The sequence below is a fragment of the Salmo trutta genome, chromosome 12 (genome assembly GCF_901001165.1).
Source record: "Salmo trutta chromosome 12, fSalTru1.1, whole genome shotgun sequence".
Classification (NCBI taxonomy): domain Eukaryota; kingdom Metazoa; phylum Chordata; class Actinopteri; order Salmoniformes; family Salmonidae; genus Salmo; species Salmo trutta.
In genome coordinates, this window is record NC_042968.1 from 59528997 (window position 1) to 59543552 (window position 14556).

Sequence of the window (14556 nt, forward strand, 5' to 3'; positions counted from 1 at the left end):
CTCAGATGTGCGAGTGCCTTTTGAATTTTGAGGATTTGTTAAATGGAAACTGAAATCTGAACACTGAAAGTAGGTCTGTAACCTCTCACCCCTCGATCAGACCGACAATATATTATATTTTGGTACACCAGAAGTACATTCACTTCCAATGGAACGCTGCGTTTTCCTCGCAGCATTGCGTTGCAGAGTCAGTTGCAGTGCTTTCTGTGTGGTGCATACGTTGGGCGTAACGAACGTATGCATCAAATTGTATGCGGAGACTTGACAGAAATACTTGCAGAAGGTGAATGTAGAATTTTTGTTGCACACATATCCACTAAAATGTTGGATTACATAATGAAAAAAGTTTAACTGCAGAATTTATTACGCGGTATTGACGCAAATACACTGTTGGTCTGATTGAAGCATTACTATTAATTCCTGCAGAATTAAGCATTTCTTGCAGTGAAATTATACACCGAATGTAGGCAACATTTTTACTCGGGAACAGGAGTGGAGAAATAGGATTTCTTTCATCATCTTGAGAGAATGTGAATGGTCAGTTAGATACCGTCTGTAGAGGTGCTGTCTTTATCAGCGTCATAAAATCTGATACCATTTCAAACACATCAAATATGGGTCCAAGCCCAACTGAAATCTTATCAGAACCACGTTGGGTCGTTTACAACTTTCTATTTCCTTACAACCGGTCAAACTGATATCATTTGGAAATGTTGCACAGAAAATCTTTTCCGTCTTTTTTGTCATTGCATTTTATCCCCAGTCCCTTAAACGTATTTGCTCCTCGAAAAAAAAGCAGAGATGACAGAGAAAAATGTACCCACGTCAACTATAAAGGTAGCTAAGATAAATACAGTATGACTAAACTAGAAAAGGTACATTTCCAGAAGAACATTTGTGGGCTCGCTTCAGCTGAATAAAAATATTTGTAGCCTTCCATAGCCGTTCGCTCTTTGATATAATGAATGAGCACATTTTTTCAAAAGGCATAAAAATGACTTGGTTGTATTGTTGCTATGTTATACATCAAGGGTGGTCAGCCGTCCTCCAGGAGAGCTAATGGGTGGGCAGGCTTTTATTCCAGTCCCCCTCTAACAAACCACTTTTTTTTATCAGCTGCTCAACCAGACCTTTGATAAACTGTCTCTGATGTGTTTTAGCAGGGCTTGATCAAAAGCCTGCACACACTCTCCGTCATTGCTTTACACAATGACGGGAGATGGTACATGGGATCAAAGCGCAGTCTCCCAGTGTCGATACCACGCGTACTTTTTGATACATACATAGAGACACAGCCGATTGTTGATCATGGAAATGTGGTTAAAAGTCACGGAGAAGTCATGAATTTCCATCTGTCACAATGTGTATGAACCCTGCATACATTCACACTCACAAACACGTGCACCCAATGATATGTGATCATGTGAAAATCTGAGTATGCAGTCTACAGTCCGAGACAGCAGAATTATTTTTTGACAGGGTGCAGGATCATTTTTTGCCTGATTTAGATAGGCTATATTTCTGTGTAAAATTTACCAGATTTTTTTTGGCAATTTGTTAGTCAACTTGTCTAGAATTAGATGCATTAAGCTTCTCTGCTGTCATTGTATGTTGCCCTAGAAGACTAAATAAATAGTTGCTCACCAGAATAATGTCATAAATCGATAGAATGAATGATTCAATATAGTAGTGTTTACTTTGCAGGCTATTGAGATGCAATGATACAATAGATGGCCAAATCAACTGGAAGTATGCACAAAACGAGTTTTGAAGGCACAGAATCCAAAACGCTACATCTAACGTTTTCTCCTAAAATGACTGATTCACAAATGATTATTTTGATTCACATGGTTCGATTCACCACGATTTAACCAAATCCCGACTGATACAATGGCAAAGTGAATCGTTCATTTCGTCAAAAAGAATCATTTAAATTAATCATTCAAAAAGCAAATCAACTTTGTATGACCTTATTCGGGAGCGTCGGTAGAAGTTTTTTTTTATACATGCTAATAATCGCTGAACAGTTAATTCGAGGATACAATATACAGTGTATGTTTTGAATTGTCTACTTAGTTATTAGTCTGTTCTCTATCATATTTTATAGGCGTACCTGCTGCTACAATGTCCAAACTGTCTCATCTCTCCTTGAGCAAAGGCCCACTCGTCTCGTACACATGCTGGTGATGCGCGCAAACACAGAACGCGCTAGTCTCATTCCGATCCTGGCTGACATGTTGATTTTTATTTGATTGATAAAATATTTAAAAACTGTGCCTAAATAAATGACATTAACAGACATTATGAAATTAATTTCCATGACTTTTCCACGCCTGGAAAACACGACCAGTTTTTTTTCGCATGACTATATGAACCCTGTGTGTGTCAATGTGGGTGTTTGTTTACCTGTAGCTCGACTCCATAGCCTGTGTACACAGTGATAGTGTATGTACAGTGTAGAAATGTTCCATCTGGTAGTGGGGGGTCGTCAGAAGAGTCTATGTATCCCTCTGGGTCAGAGAAATTCACCATACAGCCAGACACAGCTGGAGAGATAGTTTAGGAGAGGGGGAGGAGAGGAGGAGGGAATGAGAGGAGAGGAGAGGAGAGGACAGAGGAGGAGGTGAGGAGTGGAGATGACAAACAATACTGGAAAAATATTGGAAAAGCAATTTATTTTCACAGCGTAATCCAGGATGCTGGTGAGATAAGCACATCTATGTCTTCAGTCAGAGAAAGGTAAACAACTGCTTTCTGTAAAAAGGACGAGGCGTTCTCCAACATTGAGAACATTCTCCAACATGTACCTGGTGAAGGTGTGTCTGCAGCCATGGTCGCCATGACGATAGCAGTGACCTCATCTCGCTGTCCCAGCGGTGTGTGTGTGGATGTGTGTGTCCCGGGCTGGGAGGAGGAGGGGATGGGGTCGTTGTCGGATTGGGAGGGCTGTGACGGGAGGAGGGGTCCACTGTCGTGGGGCTGTGAGATTAGGGATCCTATCCTCTTCAACAGACCCTGCTGATCCAGAGAGAGACCTCCAGACAGGCCCCTCACGCTCAGTCCTCTGCCCAGGAGAGGCAGCAGGTCCTGGGGCTGAGCAGAGGGCAGGACCACCCCCCCTGTCTGGTAGAGGAGACGATCCTTCTGGGCCAGGAATGACTCGAGCAGATCACCAGGGGCACCCATCCCGGCCCCGGGCACTAGCCCAACCACGGAACTTCTCCCTCGGGATGAGTCTGTGTCCCCTACGGCTTGAGAGGGGGAGGGGGAGGAGGGTGGAGGTGTGGAGTCAACTTCACCTAGATAAACAGAGAGAGAAAAAGAAAGTGTAAAAGACAGCGAGACTACAGGTGACATATAGTCTTTACACTAGTGCTGCTTTTAGCACTGAGAATAATTGTATTTTTATACTCATTATATGTTAGGGCTCTCCTGCAGCCAGTCCTGTTTCCAGTGAGAAATGCAAACCAGTGGGACTGAGGAACTGGAGGACCTGCTGTGCATGCTTAAGCTGGAGCAAAGAGAGAGACAGCTCCGAGCTCCCAGAAAGCCTTTCTTCTCTGTGTGTCTATTGAATGTGGTGTGGCTGTGTTAGGACCTGTTTTAGCCTGGTATAACATTACACAGATAAGCAAAAACCAGCAGGACTGAGGAACTCAAAGGGAAGCTCCTGAAAACCTTTCTTTCCTGCGTGTCTAGTGACTATGTCTGGAGAGTGTGGCTGTGTTAGGGCCTCTCTGGAGCAGGAAACTGTCCAGTTCACTGTGTTCCACTTTCTGTTCTACTGTGTGTTCCACTGTCTGTTCCACTTTCTGTTCTACTGTGTGTTCCACTGTCTGTTCTACTGTCTGTTCTACTGTATGTTCCACTTTCTGTTCTACTGTCTGTTCCACTGTCTGTTCCACTTTCTGTTCTACTGTATGTTCCACTGTCTGTTCTACTGTCTGTTCCACTCTCTGTTCTACTGTCTGTTCCACTGTCTGTTCTACTGTCTGTTCCACTCTCTGTTCTACTGTATGTTCCACGGTCTGTTCCACTGTCTGTTCTACTGTATGTTCCACTCTCTGTTCTACTGTCTGTTCCACTGTCTGTTCTACTGTCTGTTCCACTCTCTGTTCTACTGTATGTTCCACTGTCTGTTCCACTGTCTGTTCTACTGTCTGTTCCACTGTCTGTTCCACTGTCTGTTCTACTGTATGTTCCACTTTCTGTTCTACTGTGTGTTCCACTGTCTGTTCCACTGTCTGTTCTACTGTATGTTCCACTGTCTGTTCCACTGTCTGTTCTACTGTATGTTCCACTGTCTGTTCCACTGTCTGTTCCACTCTCTGTTCTACTGTGTGTTCCACTGTCTGTTCCACTTTCTGTTCTACTGTGTGTTCCACTGTCTGTTCCACTTTCTGTTCTACTGTCTGTTCCACTTTCTGTTCTACTGTGTGTTCCACTGTCTGTTCCACTGCCTGTTCTGCTGTATGTTCCACTGTTTGTTCTACTGTCTGTTATATTGCCTGTTCCACTGTTATCAGGACTACTGGGGCGATCTGGCACCAGGACGAGCAGCCCAGCCCAATAACCTGCTCTTTATTGCACACACAAACAGGCAGAATGCACACACGCGCACACGCGCACACACCACATGCATACACACCACCTGCATGCACACACACATTCACACAGGCAGACCACAGACTCTTTGGGCGAGGAGAGACAGGGTGGGCAGTCAGGCATGGCGGAGACAGAGAGAGAGAGAGAGAGAGAGAAGGGGGGAGGGAGAGAGAGAGAGAGAGAAAGGAGAGAGAGAGAGCGAGAAGGGAGAGGGGGAGAGAGAGAGAGAGAAGGGAGAGAGAGAGAGAGAGAGAGAGAGAGAGAGAGAGATAAAGAGAGAAGGGGGAGGGAGAGAGAGAGAGAGAGAAAGGGGAGGGAGAGAAAGAGAAGGGAGAGAGGGAGAGAGAGAGAAAGGGAGAGAAAGGAGAGGGAGAGAAAGAGAGAGAGAGAGAGAGAGAAGGGAGAGAGAGAGAGGGAGAGAGAGAGGGAGAGAAAGGAGAGGGAGAGAGAGAGAGAGAGAGAGAGAGAGAGAGAGAAGGGGGAGAATGAAAAAGGGAGAGTGAGAAGAACATTAAAAAAAAGCAGAGACAGGCACACTGCTCCCACGCATGCTAAAATAACATCTCCAAGTGCCCAGCACTAAAAAAGGACAGAACAGTGGACACAAGCCCGCAGGCACACACACACACACGCACACCAACGCATACACTTGCACACACACACAGTCAGGCCCTTCATGGCCAGTGTATCACTGTGTTGCTGCCTAAACAACAGCAACCCCTCCACTCCAACCCCTCCAAAACACTGGACCACTTACCACTTGCTCTCAGAACAGGCTGCTTTCTACAATCCCATATCCTCACAGTGACATAAGGAAAACAGCTTTGGAGTTTGATAGTGTCGGTTGCGTCTGCAGAGAGTGTCAACTCCACCCATCGAACCTTCATCAGCCACCAACTCAACGTCTGCAGAGAGTGTCAACTCCACCCATCGAACCTTCATCAGCCACCAACTCAACGTCTGCAGAGAGTGTCAACTCCACCCATCGAACCTTCATCAGCCACCAACTTGCATCCTACTCACGAGGAGATGTGGATGATACAGGACAACAGCTGTGCCTGATCTGATACAAATATACTTTTTTCTTCCTCATTGGGTTAAACACTAAAAGGGTTTTGGTACAGTACATTCCATTTTCTCGGCTGAGCTCTTTATATTGTGAATCCATTCACAGATCTATATTGTAAACGTGTGACTACAGTGCACACTGTGTACATTGACTGTGTCTCTCAACCCAACACTAGTGCCCCATGTATTTAGGACTAGAAGTGGATCAGACCGAACCACTACCATCTAACTCCAAACCCTCCTCACAGGAACACGGTGGTTCATGTCGAAAAAGTAGTGCTGTATTCATAGAATGACCAAGGACAATAAGGAGGATTTTACAGACCCAATTTTCTTTATACAACAACAAAAGAATGATGAAAATGCGATACAAACACTATTAAACCAATGTCTTTGTGGCGGTGATGACTCACTCCCTCAGAGTAGGGATGTTTTGGTATTACCAAGGCGTTATATTCTGCATGCTCTGAAAAGCCCCCCAAAAAACACAACAACGGATGAGATGATCAGGGATGAATGGAAACACCTCCCTCTCTTACATCCTGATGTCAGTATTCGGTACCTCAGAGATTTGGTTTGTAGAGAATTAAATACAAGATCTAATGCTGCCTTTAAAATGCGTTAAAAAAAACGCAACCTAGAAACACACAGACTCGCTACCACTCATTCACTAACTCTCTCTCTCTCTCTCACACACACACACACACACACACACATTCACCCACCCACGCACACTCACAAGATATCAAGTTCACACCCTTGTGGAGCTGAGTAACACATTATCATGTTCCTGACACAGTGTTCAACACATCGCTGTGTGTGTGTGTGTGTGTGTGTGTGTGTGTGTGTGTGTGTGTGTGCGCGCATGTGTGTGCGTGTGTGTGTGTGTTTGTGACTATGTGCCGAAACATTAACGATGCCAAACATCTCAATGAAGAAGAGAAGAAGTGAGGAAGGACAATTGTGTGTGTGTGTGTGAGAGAGCGAGAGAGAGAGAGAGAGAGAGAGAGAGAGAGGAGAGAGAGAGAGAGAGAGAGAGAGAGGGAGATAAAAGGAGGGAGAGAGAGAGAGAGAGAGAGAGAGAGAGAGAGAGGGAGATAAAAGGAGGGAGAGAGAGAGAGAGAGAGAGAGAGAGAGAGAGAGAGAGGGAGATAAAAGGAGGGAGAGAGAGAGAGAGAGAGAGAGAGAGAGAGAGAGAGAGAGAGAGAGAGAGAGAGAGATAAAAGGAGGAAGAGAGAGAGAGCTGTCTATATGATGTGTGGGAACACAATGAAGACATCCAAGGTTCCGAAAACTCAAAAGGAACACACAGGAGGCGGTGTGGGTAGAGAAGAGGTAGACAGCTGATTATACTATCTGTTAGTCTGTTTTTATTGATGCTGTTGTGAGATCTGACTGGCTACAGCTGAACACATCTGCAGACCCCAAACTGGCAACCTGGGACCCACCGTAACTATGAAAGCATTCCTTAGCTACGACGACAACACGCCACGGAAACATACTCTCATAACCGTCAGCTACATACACACACACACACACACACACACACACACACACACACACACACGTCGATGCTATCTGTAATTGGATGTTTGAGTCTGGCTGTGGGTTGGCTGGTGGACTGATTTAAAGTAGAGCAGTCATCGACCCTACCAATCAGCAATAACCTCAGAGCAGATCATCAGATGAAGCAAACTCCCCGCACGCACGCACGCACGCACGCACGCGCGCGCACACACGCACACACACACACACACACACACACACACACACACACACACACACACACACACACACACACACACACACACACACACACACACACACACACACATAGACACACGCACACACATACAACCAATGTTCCCTCAAATTATTTGGGAGCACTGAGCACATTTCAGGTCTGCTGAGCGCAAACTTGAACGTTGTGAAAATTCTGTGCAACTTCCAGAGCGCGTTTACTGTGAACACCGAGACTGTACCTGTTTTAAGTAGGCTACTGTGGCTATTTGATCATAATGTAGGCCTACCAGAGTGGCCTACCATGAAAAACAATGGAGAAAATGCATCCCATAACATTATAACATGGAAATTGCGGTTTTATCATTCACCCTATTGTAGTAACCAATGTGTGGTTCACATTCCATGAGACTTTTGAAAAAAAAACATGCAGGGCTTGATATTAACCTGATGATCCATTTGTCCTTGAGACAAGGAGGTGACTGAATATTTTGTTGTGTTGTTTTATGCAAGAAACCACTTTCCAAAATACAATTTATTATTACTCCCATACCATTATTACAGAGAATCAGACAAATTATGCTACCCTCTGCCTTTTGGCTACTTAGTTTATTCAAGCCTGTCTCAAAATACAACACTTTCCCTTTAAGACATAAAAACATCTCTTTATCTGACTTGCTTTTCAAAGATGTCTAGAAACAGTGGGGTAAAGTACTTAAGAAGTACTTTAAACTATTTTTACTTAAGTCATTTTTGGGGGTATCTGTACTTTCTTTTACTATTTATATTTTTGATAACTTTTACTCCATACATTTTCCCTGACACCCAAAAATACTAGTTACATTTTGAATACAGGACAGGAAAATGGTCCCTGGTCTTCCCTACTGCCTCTGATCTGGTGGACTCACTAAACACAAATGATTCATCTGTAAAGTATGTCTGAGTGTTGGAGTGTGCCCCTGGCTATCTGTAAATTGAAACAACATGGAAATTGTGCCATCTGATTTGCTTAATATAAGAAATATGAAATCATTTATACTTTTACTTTTGATACTTAAGTATATTTTAGCAATTACATGTACTTTTGATACTTAAGTATATTTAAAACCAAATACTTTTTACTCAAGTAGTATTTTACTGGGTGACTCACTTTTACTCAAGTCATTTTCTATGAAGGTATCTTTACTTTTACTCAAGTATGACTATTGGGTACATTTTCCACTACTGGCTAGAAATGTACACGTTTGGTGATCTTGTAAACAATCCCTCCCACATTGCTGACTACAAATGACCTATAACTGGGATAATAACTCACTAACTAGCAAAGAATGTAAGCAAATGTGGCTACAGCTCTCACTTTGATCTCAAAACAAGCGCATAATAATCGTGACAGCTCATGTTGTAAAACAGTCCAGTTCAAAGAGAACGGCACAAATCCATATATGGCAATGGTCGATTTGCATATAGGCCTACTGCAGCTCTGATTGGTTATGGCGCACTGGTCTGAGTCGTGCCTGTCAATGCAACAGAATCATACTACGATGCGCTCTGCCTACAAGAAAATCTCTTGCACAGTTAGTTTTGCATTTAAACATTTTTTTTGTTTATTTAACCTTTATTTAACTAGGCAAGTCAGTTAAGAACAAATTCTTATTTACAATGATGGCCATACACGGAAGACACTGGGCCAATTGTGCGCCACCCTATGAGACTCCCAATCACAGCCGGATGTGATTTAGCCTGGATTCGAACCAAGTGACGCCTCTTGCAATGAGATGCAGCGACTTAGACCACTCGGGTGCACCACTCGGGAGCCCAAAAGTCTTGCATAGTTTGTTTTGTTTCGGTATGTTGCATTGAAAGTGGCTAATATTGCGTTGATCCAATAACAATTTCCCCAGTAAAGGGAGACATTGATAGTGTTAATTAACAGGGAAAAGTCTAGAAAGTTAAGGGAAGTTCAATCTCATGCTTCTCTGCACGGGCTGATATTTCTTCTGGGCAGCAGTCCCGGGGAGTTGCAGCATAGAGAGAACATTGCACTCAACTACTAAACAAACACACACTAAGTTCGAAAGCCCTTGCTTCTAAAGCCCTTTGGTTCTTGACTCACACCGTCCTCATGCCATTGTTCAGGGTTCCAGGCACAGAGTCCCATCTGGGTCGTATGTGGTGTTAGAAGCAGGTGCTATTCCACCCAGGCATGACCAACTCTTATGAACAGATGGCATCATCTGTGGGCTCTCTCTCCTCTCTCACACACACCCTCCTCTATCACTCTATTTATATACCTCCTCTGTACTCTGTCCATACCTCTCCTCTCCTTTCATCCCATCCTCCCTCTCTCTCTGCCCCCAGATCTTCTCTATACAGAGAATGTTGTGTAACTATGTATCTCAAGGGCAACACATAAGTTATTAATAAGCACTATTAGCGATGATTAATAAGCCCTTTCAACGTAATGTGTGTTGGCCTACTGTTTCAAACTGCCTCCCAACTCAATCATGTCTAACAAAGAAGATTCGGTAAACCACGCTCACAAGACGAGTCACCTCGCCTGAGACCTGAAGACTTGTGTTAGCTCCCCAATCTGATGGCAAGGTTCTTGAACATTCTCCATGTTGACGTCCAATCCCCATGGAAACCCTCAGCTACTTGCTAAAAGGCATTCTTCCTCCCCTCTTCCTCCCCTCTTCCTCTCCTCCATTCGATCTCTCCATTCACAATTAATGTGGCCAGTGAAGAGAAATATCGATCTGTTATTTTATTCATGTTTTCCTGCTCAGCTTTAGGCTGGAAGAAGTCCATGTACCTGTGATACATGTTCTATCACACACACGCACACGCACGCACGTGTGTGTATGTTTGTGTGCTCACTGTGCACAAGTGTGTGCGTTAAGAGCAGTGAAAACAGAACAGGGCTTTCTGTCCCTAGAGAGAAGCTGTCTGTTACTTCTGCCAATGCCCCTTTGCTACTGTCCCCCCCCACCCCCCTCTCTCGTCTCCTCCCCCCACACTTCCCCCATCTCTCTCGCGCCCTCCTTCTCCCACCATTCATCTCTCAATATCCTCCTTTCCTTTATTCTCTCTCCCTCAATCTCATTCCTTGATGCTACTGGTAACTGGAGGGAGACAGGAGTGTGAGTAGAGTTTCAATGACTTCTGAACATCTCTCTCGCGTGCGCACATTTAAACACACGCATATAGGACCCTAACTAGGCTATAGTGGAGCCAAAGAGCAGGCTTCGGTGAATCCTAACCGTTTCTTTCAATAGCAACACGGCCATGTATAGCTTGTTATTCACTCCTCCGCTCTCTCACTTGCTTTCCTCTCTCTATCTATGGTTGTACTATAGGTTTCATGATGACCACCTTCTCCACTTCTCTGCTTCCCTCCTCCTCTTCTTTCTATTCTACCACAGTGAGGGAAAAAAGTATTTGATCCCCTGCTGATTTTGTATGTTTGCCCACTGACAAAGAAATGATCAGTCTATAATTTTAATGGTAGGTTTATTTGAACAGTGAGAGACAGAATAATAACAATAAAATCCAGAAAAACGCATGTCAAAAATGTTATATATTGATTTGCATTTTAATGAGGGAAATAAGTATTTAACCCCTTCTCAATCAGAAAGATTCCTTGCTCCCAGGTGTCTTTTATACAGGTAACGAGCTGAGATTAGGAGCACACTCTTAAAGGGAGTGCTCCTAATCTCAGTTTGTTACCTGTATAAAAGACACCTGTCCACAGAAGCAATCAATCAATCAGATTCCAAACTCTCCACCATGGCCAAGACCAAAGAGCTCTCAAAGGATGTCAGGGACAAGATTGTAGACCTACACAAGGCTGGAATGGGCTACAAGACCATTGCCAAGCAGCTTGGTGAGAAGGTGACAACAGTTGGTGCGATTATTCGCAAATGGAAGAAACACAAAAGAACTGTCAATCTCCCTCGGCCTGGGGCTCCATGCAAGATCTCACCTCGTGGAGTTGCAATGATCATGAGAATGGTGAGGAATCATCCCAGAACTACACGGGAGGATCTTGTCAATGATCTCAAGGCAGCTGGGACCATAGTCACCAAGAAAACAATTGGTAACACACTACGCCGTGAAGGTCTGAAATCCTGCAGCGCCCGCAAGGCCCCCCTGCTCAAGAAAGCACATATACATGCCCGTCTGAAGTTATGCTTTGTGGGTGTTTTTCTGCTAAGGGGACAGGACAACTTCACTGCATCAAAGGGACGATGGACGGGGCCATGTACCGTCAAATCTTGGGTGAGAACCTCCTTCCCTCAGCCAGGGCATTGAAAATGGGTCGTGGATAGGTATTCCAGCATGACAATGACCCAAAACACACGGCCAAGGCAACAAAGGAGTGGCTCAAGAAGAAGCACATTAAGGTCCTGGAGTGGCCTAGCCAGTCTCCAGACCTTAATCCCATAGAAAATCTGTGGAAAGAGCTGAAGGTTCGAGTTGCCAAACGTCAGCCTCGAAACCTTAATGACTTGGAGAAGATCTGCAAAGAGGAGTGGGACAAAATCCCTCCTGAGATGTGTGCAAACCTGGTGGCCAACTACAAGAAACGTCTGACCTCTGTGATTGCCAACAAGGGTTTTGCCACCAAGTACTAAGTCATGTTTTGCAGAGGGGTCAAATACTTATTTCCCTCATTAAAATGCAAATCAATTTATAACATTTTTGACATGCGTTTTTCAGGATTTCTTTGTTGTTATTCTGTCTCTCGCTGTTCAAATAAACCTACCATTAAAATGATAGACTGATCATTTCTTTGTCAGCGGGCAAACGTACAAAATCAGCAGGGGATAAAATACTTTTTTCCCTCACTGTATCACACTGCAGCCATACATGCCTCGTCAGTTCATCTTTTTCTCCTCCACTCTCTCACTCCCACGTTCCAACTACCTAGCCGTATCTCATTCTGCTACCAAGAACGATGACACCATCCAAATCATCTCTGGTCATATCACAGAAATATCAGTTATCCTCCTGGGTCATGTCGTCAATATGGGGTCTGGGTCAACCGAATGGGTGATGTCATCAACGTCAGTCAGTCATCGTCCCATCAGTTCTATCCATCTGGGACCTCAGGTTGCAGAGAAGAGTCTTTGTATGTGTGATCTATCGATCTCACAGAGGTGTGTGTGTGTGTGTGTGTGTGTGTGTGTGTGTGTGTGTGTGTGTGTGTGTGTGTGTGTGTGTGTGTGTGTGTGTGTGTGTGTGATGAATCTTACAGCAGGACTGTACCAGAGATTTTTCTTCCATTAAAATGCTTCTGCGGACCGCCTGCGGACCGCCTAAGCATTTTATTTAGATATTGGACTTTGACTGAGTGTACAAAACAATAGGAACACCTGCTCCTTCCATGACATAGACCAGCCGAATCCAGGTGAAAGCTATGATCCCTTATTATGTCACCGGCCCTTGTGTTGTCTTAAGGGTCTAAAATGACCCGCCACTATGTTTAACAGCAGAGAAAAACCCCTAAATTATATTTTTTCAACTTGAAATTTGATTACTGTTCCTAGAGTGACCCCAACATTAGAAAAAGTGAAACATCGACTTTGTTCATATTTCCATGAAAGCTATACACCACCAGGGTACAAAGATTGTTCTTAGGGTCATTTTTGACCCGGCAGTTATAAAATAATTTACACACACACACACACACACACACACACACACACACACACACACACACACACACACACACACACACACACACACACACACACACACACACACACACACACACACACACACACACACACACAGAGAGAGAAATTGAGATTATGTGTGCTACTGATTGAACTCAGACAAAACTAAAACCTTCTTGGGCATGTGCAGCATCTCCCCTCCACGACCCCACACATGACTCAAGTTCACAGACAAAATCAAAACAATTTCAGACAAAATAAACAACATTTCTGAAAAAATAAAAATTTCTTGAAAGCATTGTTTACTAATGGGGAATGCAGTCAGAGGCTATAAAGGTGCTGCAGATGACAGTCCCTCCAGTTCTCTGTTTGCTGAAGCCATGAGTGCACGTTTCAGTGCCCAACAGGTCATAGATCGGATTTTTTCAGATGTCCAGGAGGAACAAGAGAACAATGATTTAGAAGAGGAGGAGGTATCTGAAGAAGAATATGGGTAAGAATACAACCCAGAGCACGATGCATCATCTTCAGATGAAGAAGAAATCCCCCAAGCTTTAAGAGAGAAATTTTTGTCAAAGAACAGCAAAATAACATGGTCCTTGTCACCATATGACAACCAGGGCAGGATGGCAGCACAAAATGTCATAAGGATGACCCCAGGGCCCACAAGACATGCAGTTGCCCATGTCCAGGACATCACCTCAACATTCTACATGTTCATCACACCAGCCATCGAAAAAATCACACTGGAGATGACAAATTTGGAGGGTTTCCGTAAATAAGGATGGATGAGATTGACCTGTGTGCCTACATAGGGCTGCTAATTTTAGGTCCTGAGGCGAGGCTACATGTAGTCTCTGGGATGCAGAGAGTGGAAGGGCGATTTTCTGTGCCAAGATGCCACTGAAAGTCTCACACTTTCTAAAGAATGCTACGATTTGATAACCGTGAGGCAAGACGTGTAACGTGTGTGAGATACAAACTGGCAGCCATAAGAGAAGTCTGGGAGAACCCTGGGCCAGAAGTAACAGTGGATGAGAAACTGGTTCCATTCAGAGGTACATTTTTATTTTCATATCTGTAATGTAAGTGATTCTCACTGTTAATTTCATTATGTGTTGCTGTAATATCATTGATTTATGTGATTGTTTTCTGTGACACTGATACTAATTACTGATAGTAACCTATTTTGTCAAAAGGTTGCTGTCCTTTCCGGCAGTATATGCCCAGCAAGCCAGCAAAGTATAGCATCAAGATATGGGTGGCCTGTGACGCACAATCCAGCTACGCTTGGAAGATGCAAGTCTACATAGGAAAGCCGACCAATGGAGGCCCGGAGAAGAACCAGGGGATGCAGGTTGTGCTTGATGTGACAGATGGACTGAGGGGGCACAATGTCACTTGTGACAGTTTCTTCACCTCTTATGAACTCAGCCAGCAGCTCCTGAAGAGGAAGATCACCATG

The 14556-nt window shown here is 44.1% G+C and overlaps 1 protein-coding gene across 1 annotated transcript in view; it reads right to left on the bottom strand.

The window, feature by feature from the left end:
- The window catches only part of LOC115203875 (seizure 6-like protein), a 66367-nt gene that overhangs the window by 25471 nt on the left and 26340 nt on the right, over positions 1-14556 (bottom strand). Inside the window, exons 2-3 of the mRNA XM_029768948.1 lie at positions 2808-3299; positions 2407-2546 (exon numbers count right to left, since the gene is read on the bottom strand). Of these exons, the coding sequence (XP_029624808.1) occupies positions 2407-2546; positions 2808-3299 (632 nt within the window). The remainder of the gene's footprint in view (positions 1-2406; positions 2547-2807; positions 3300-14556) is intronic.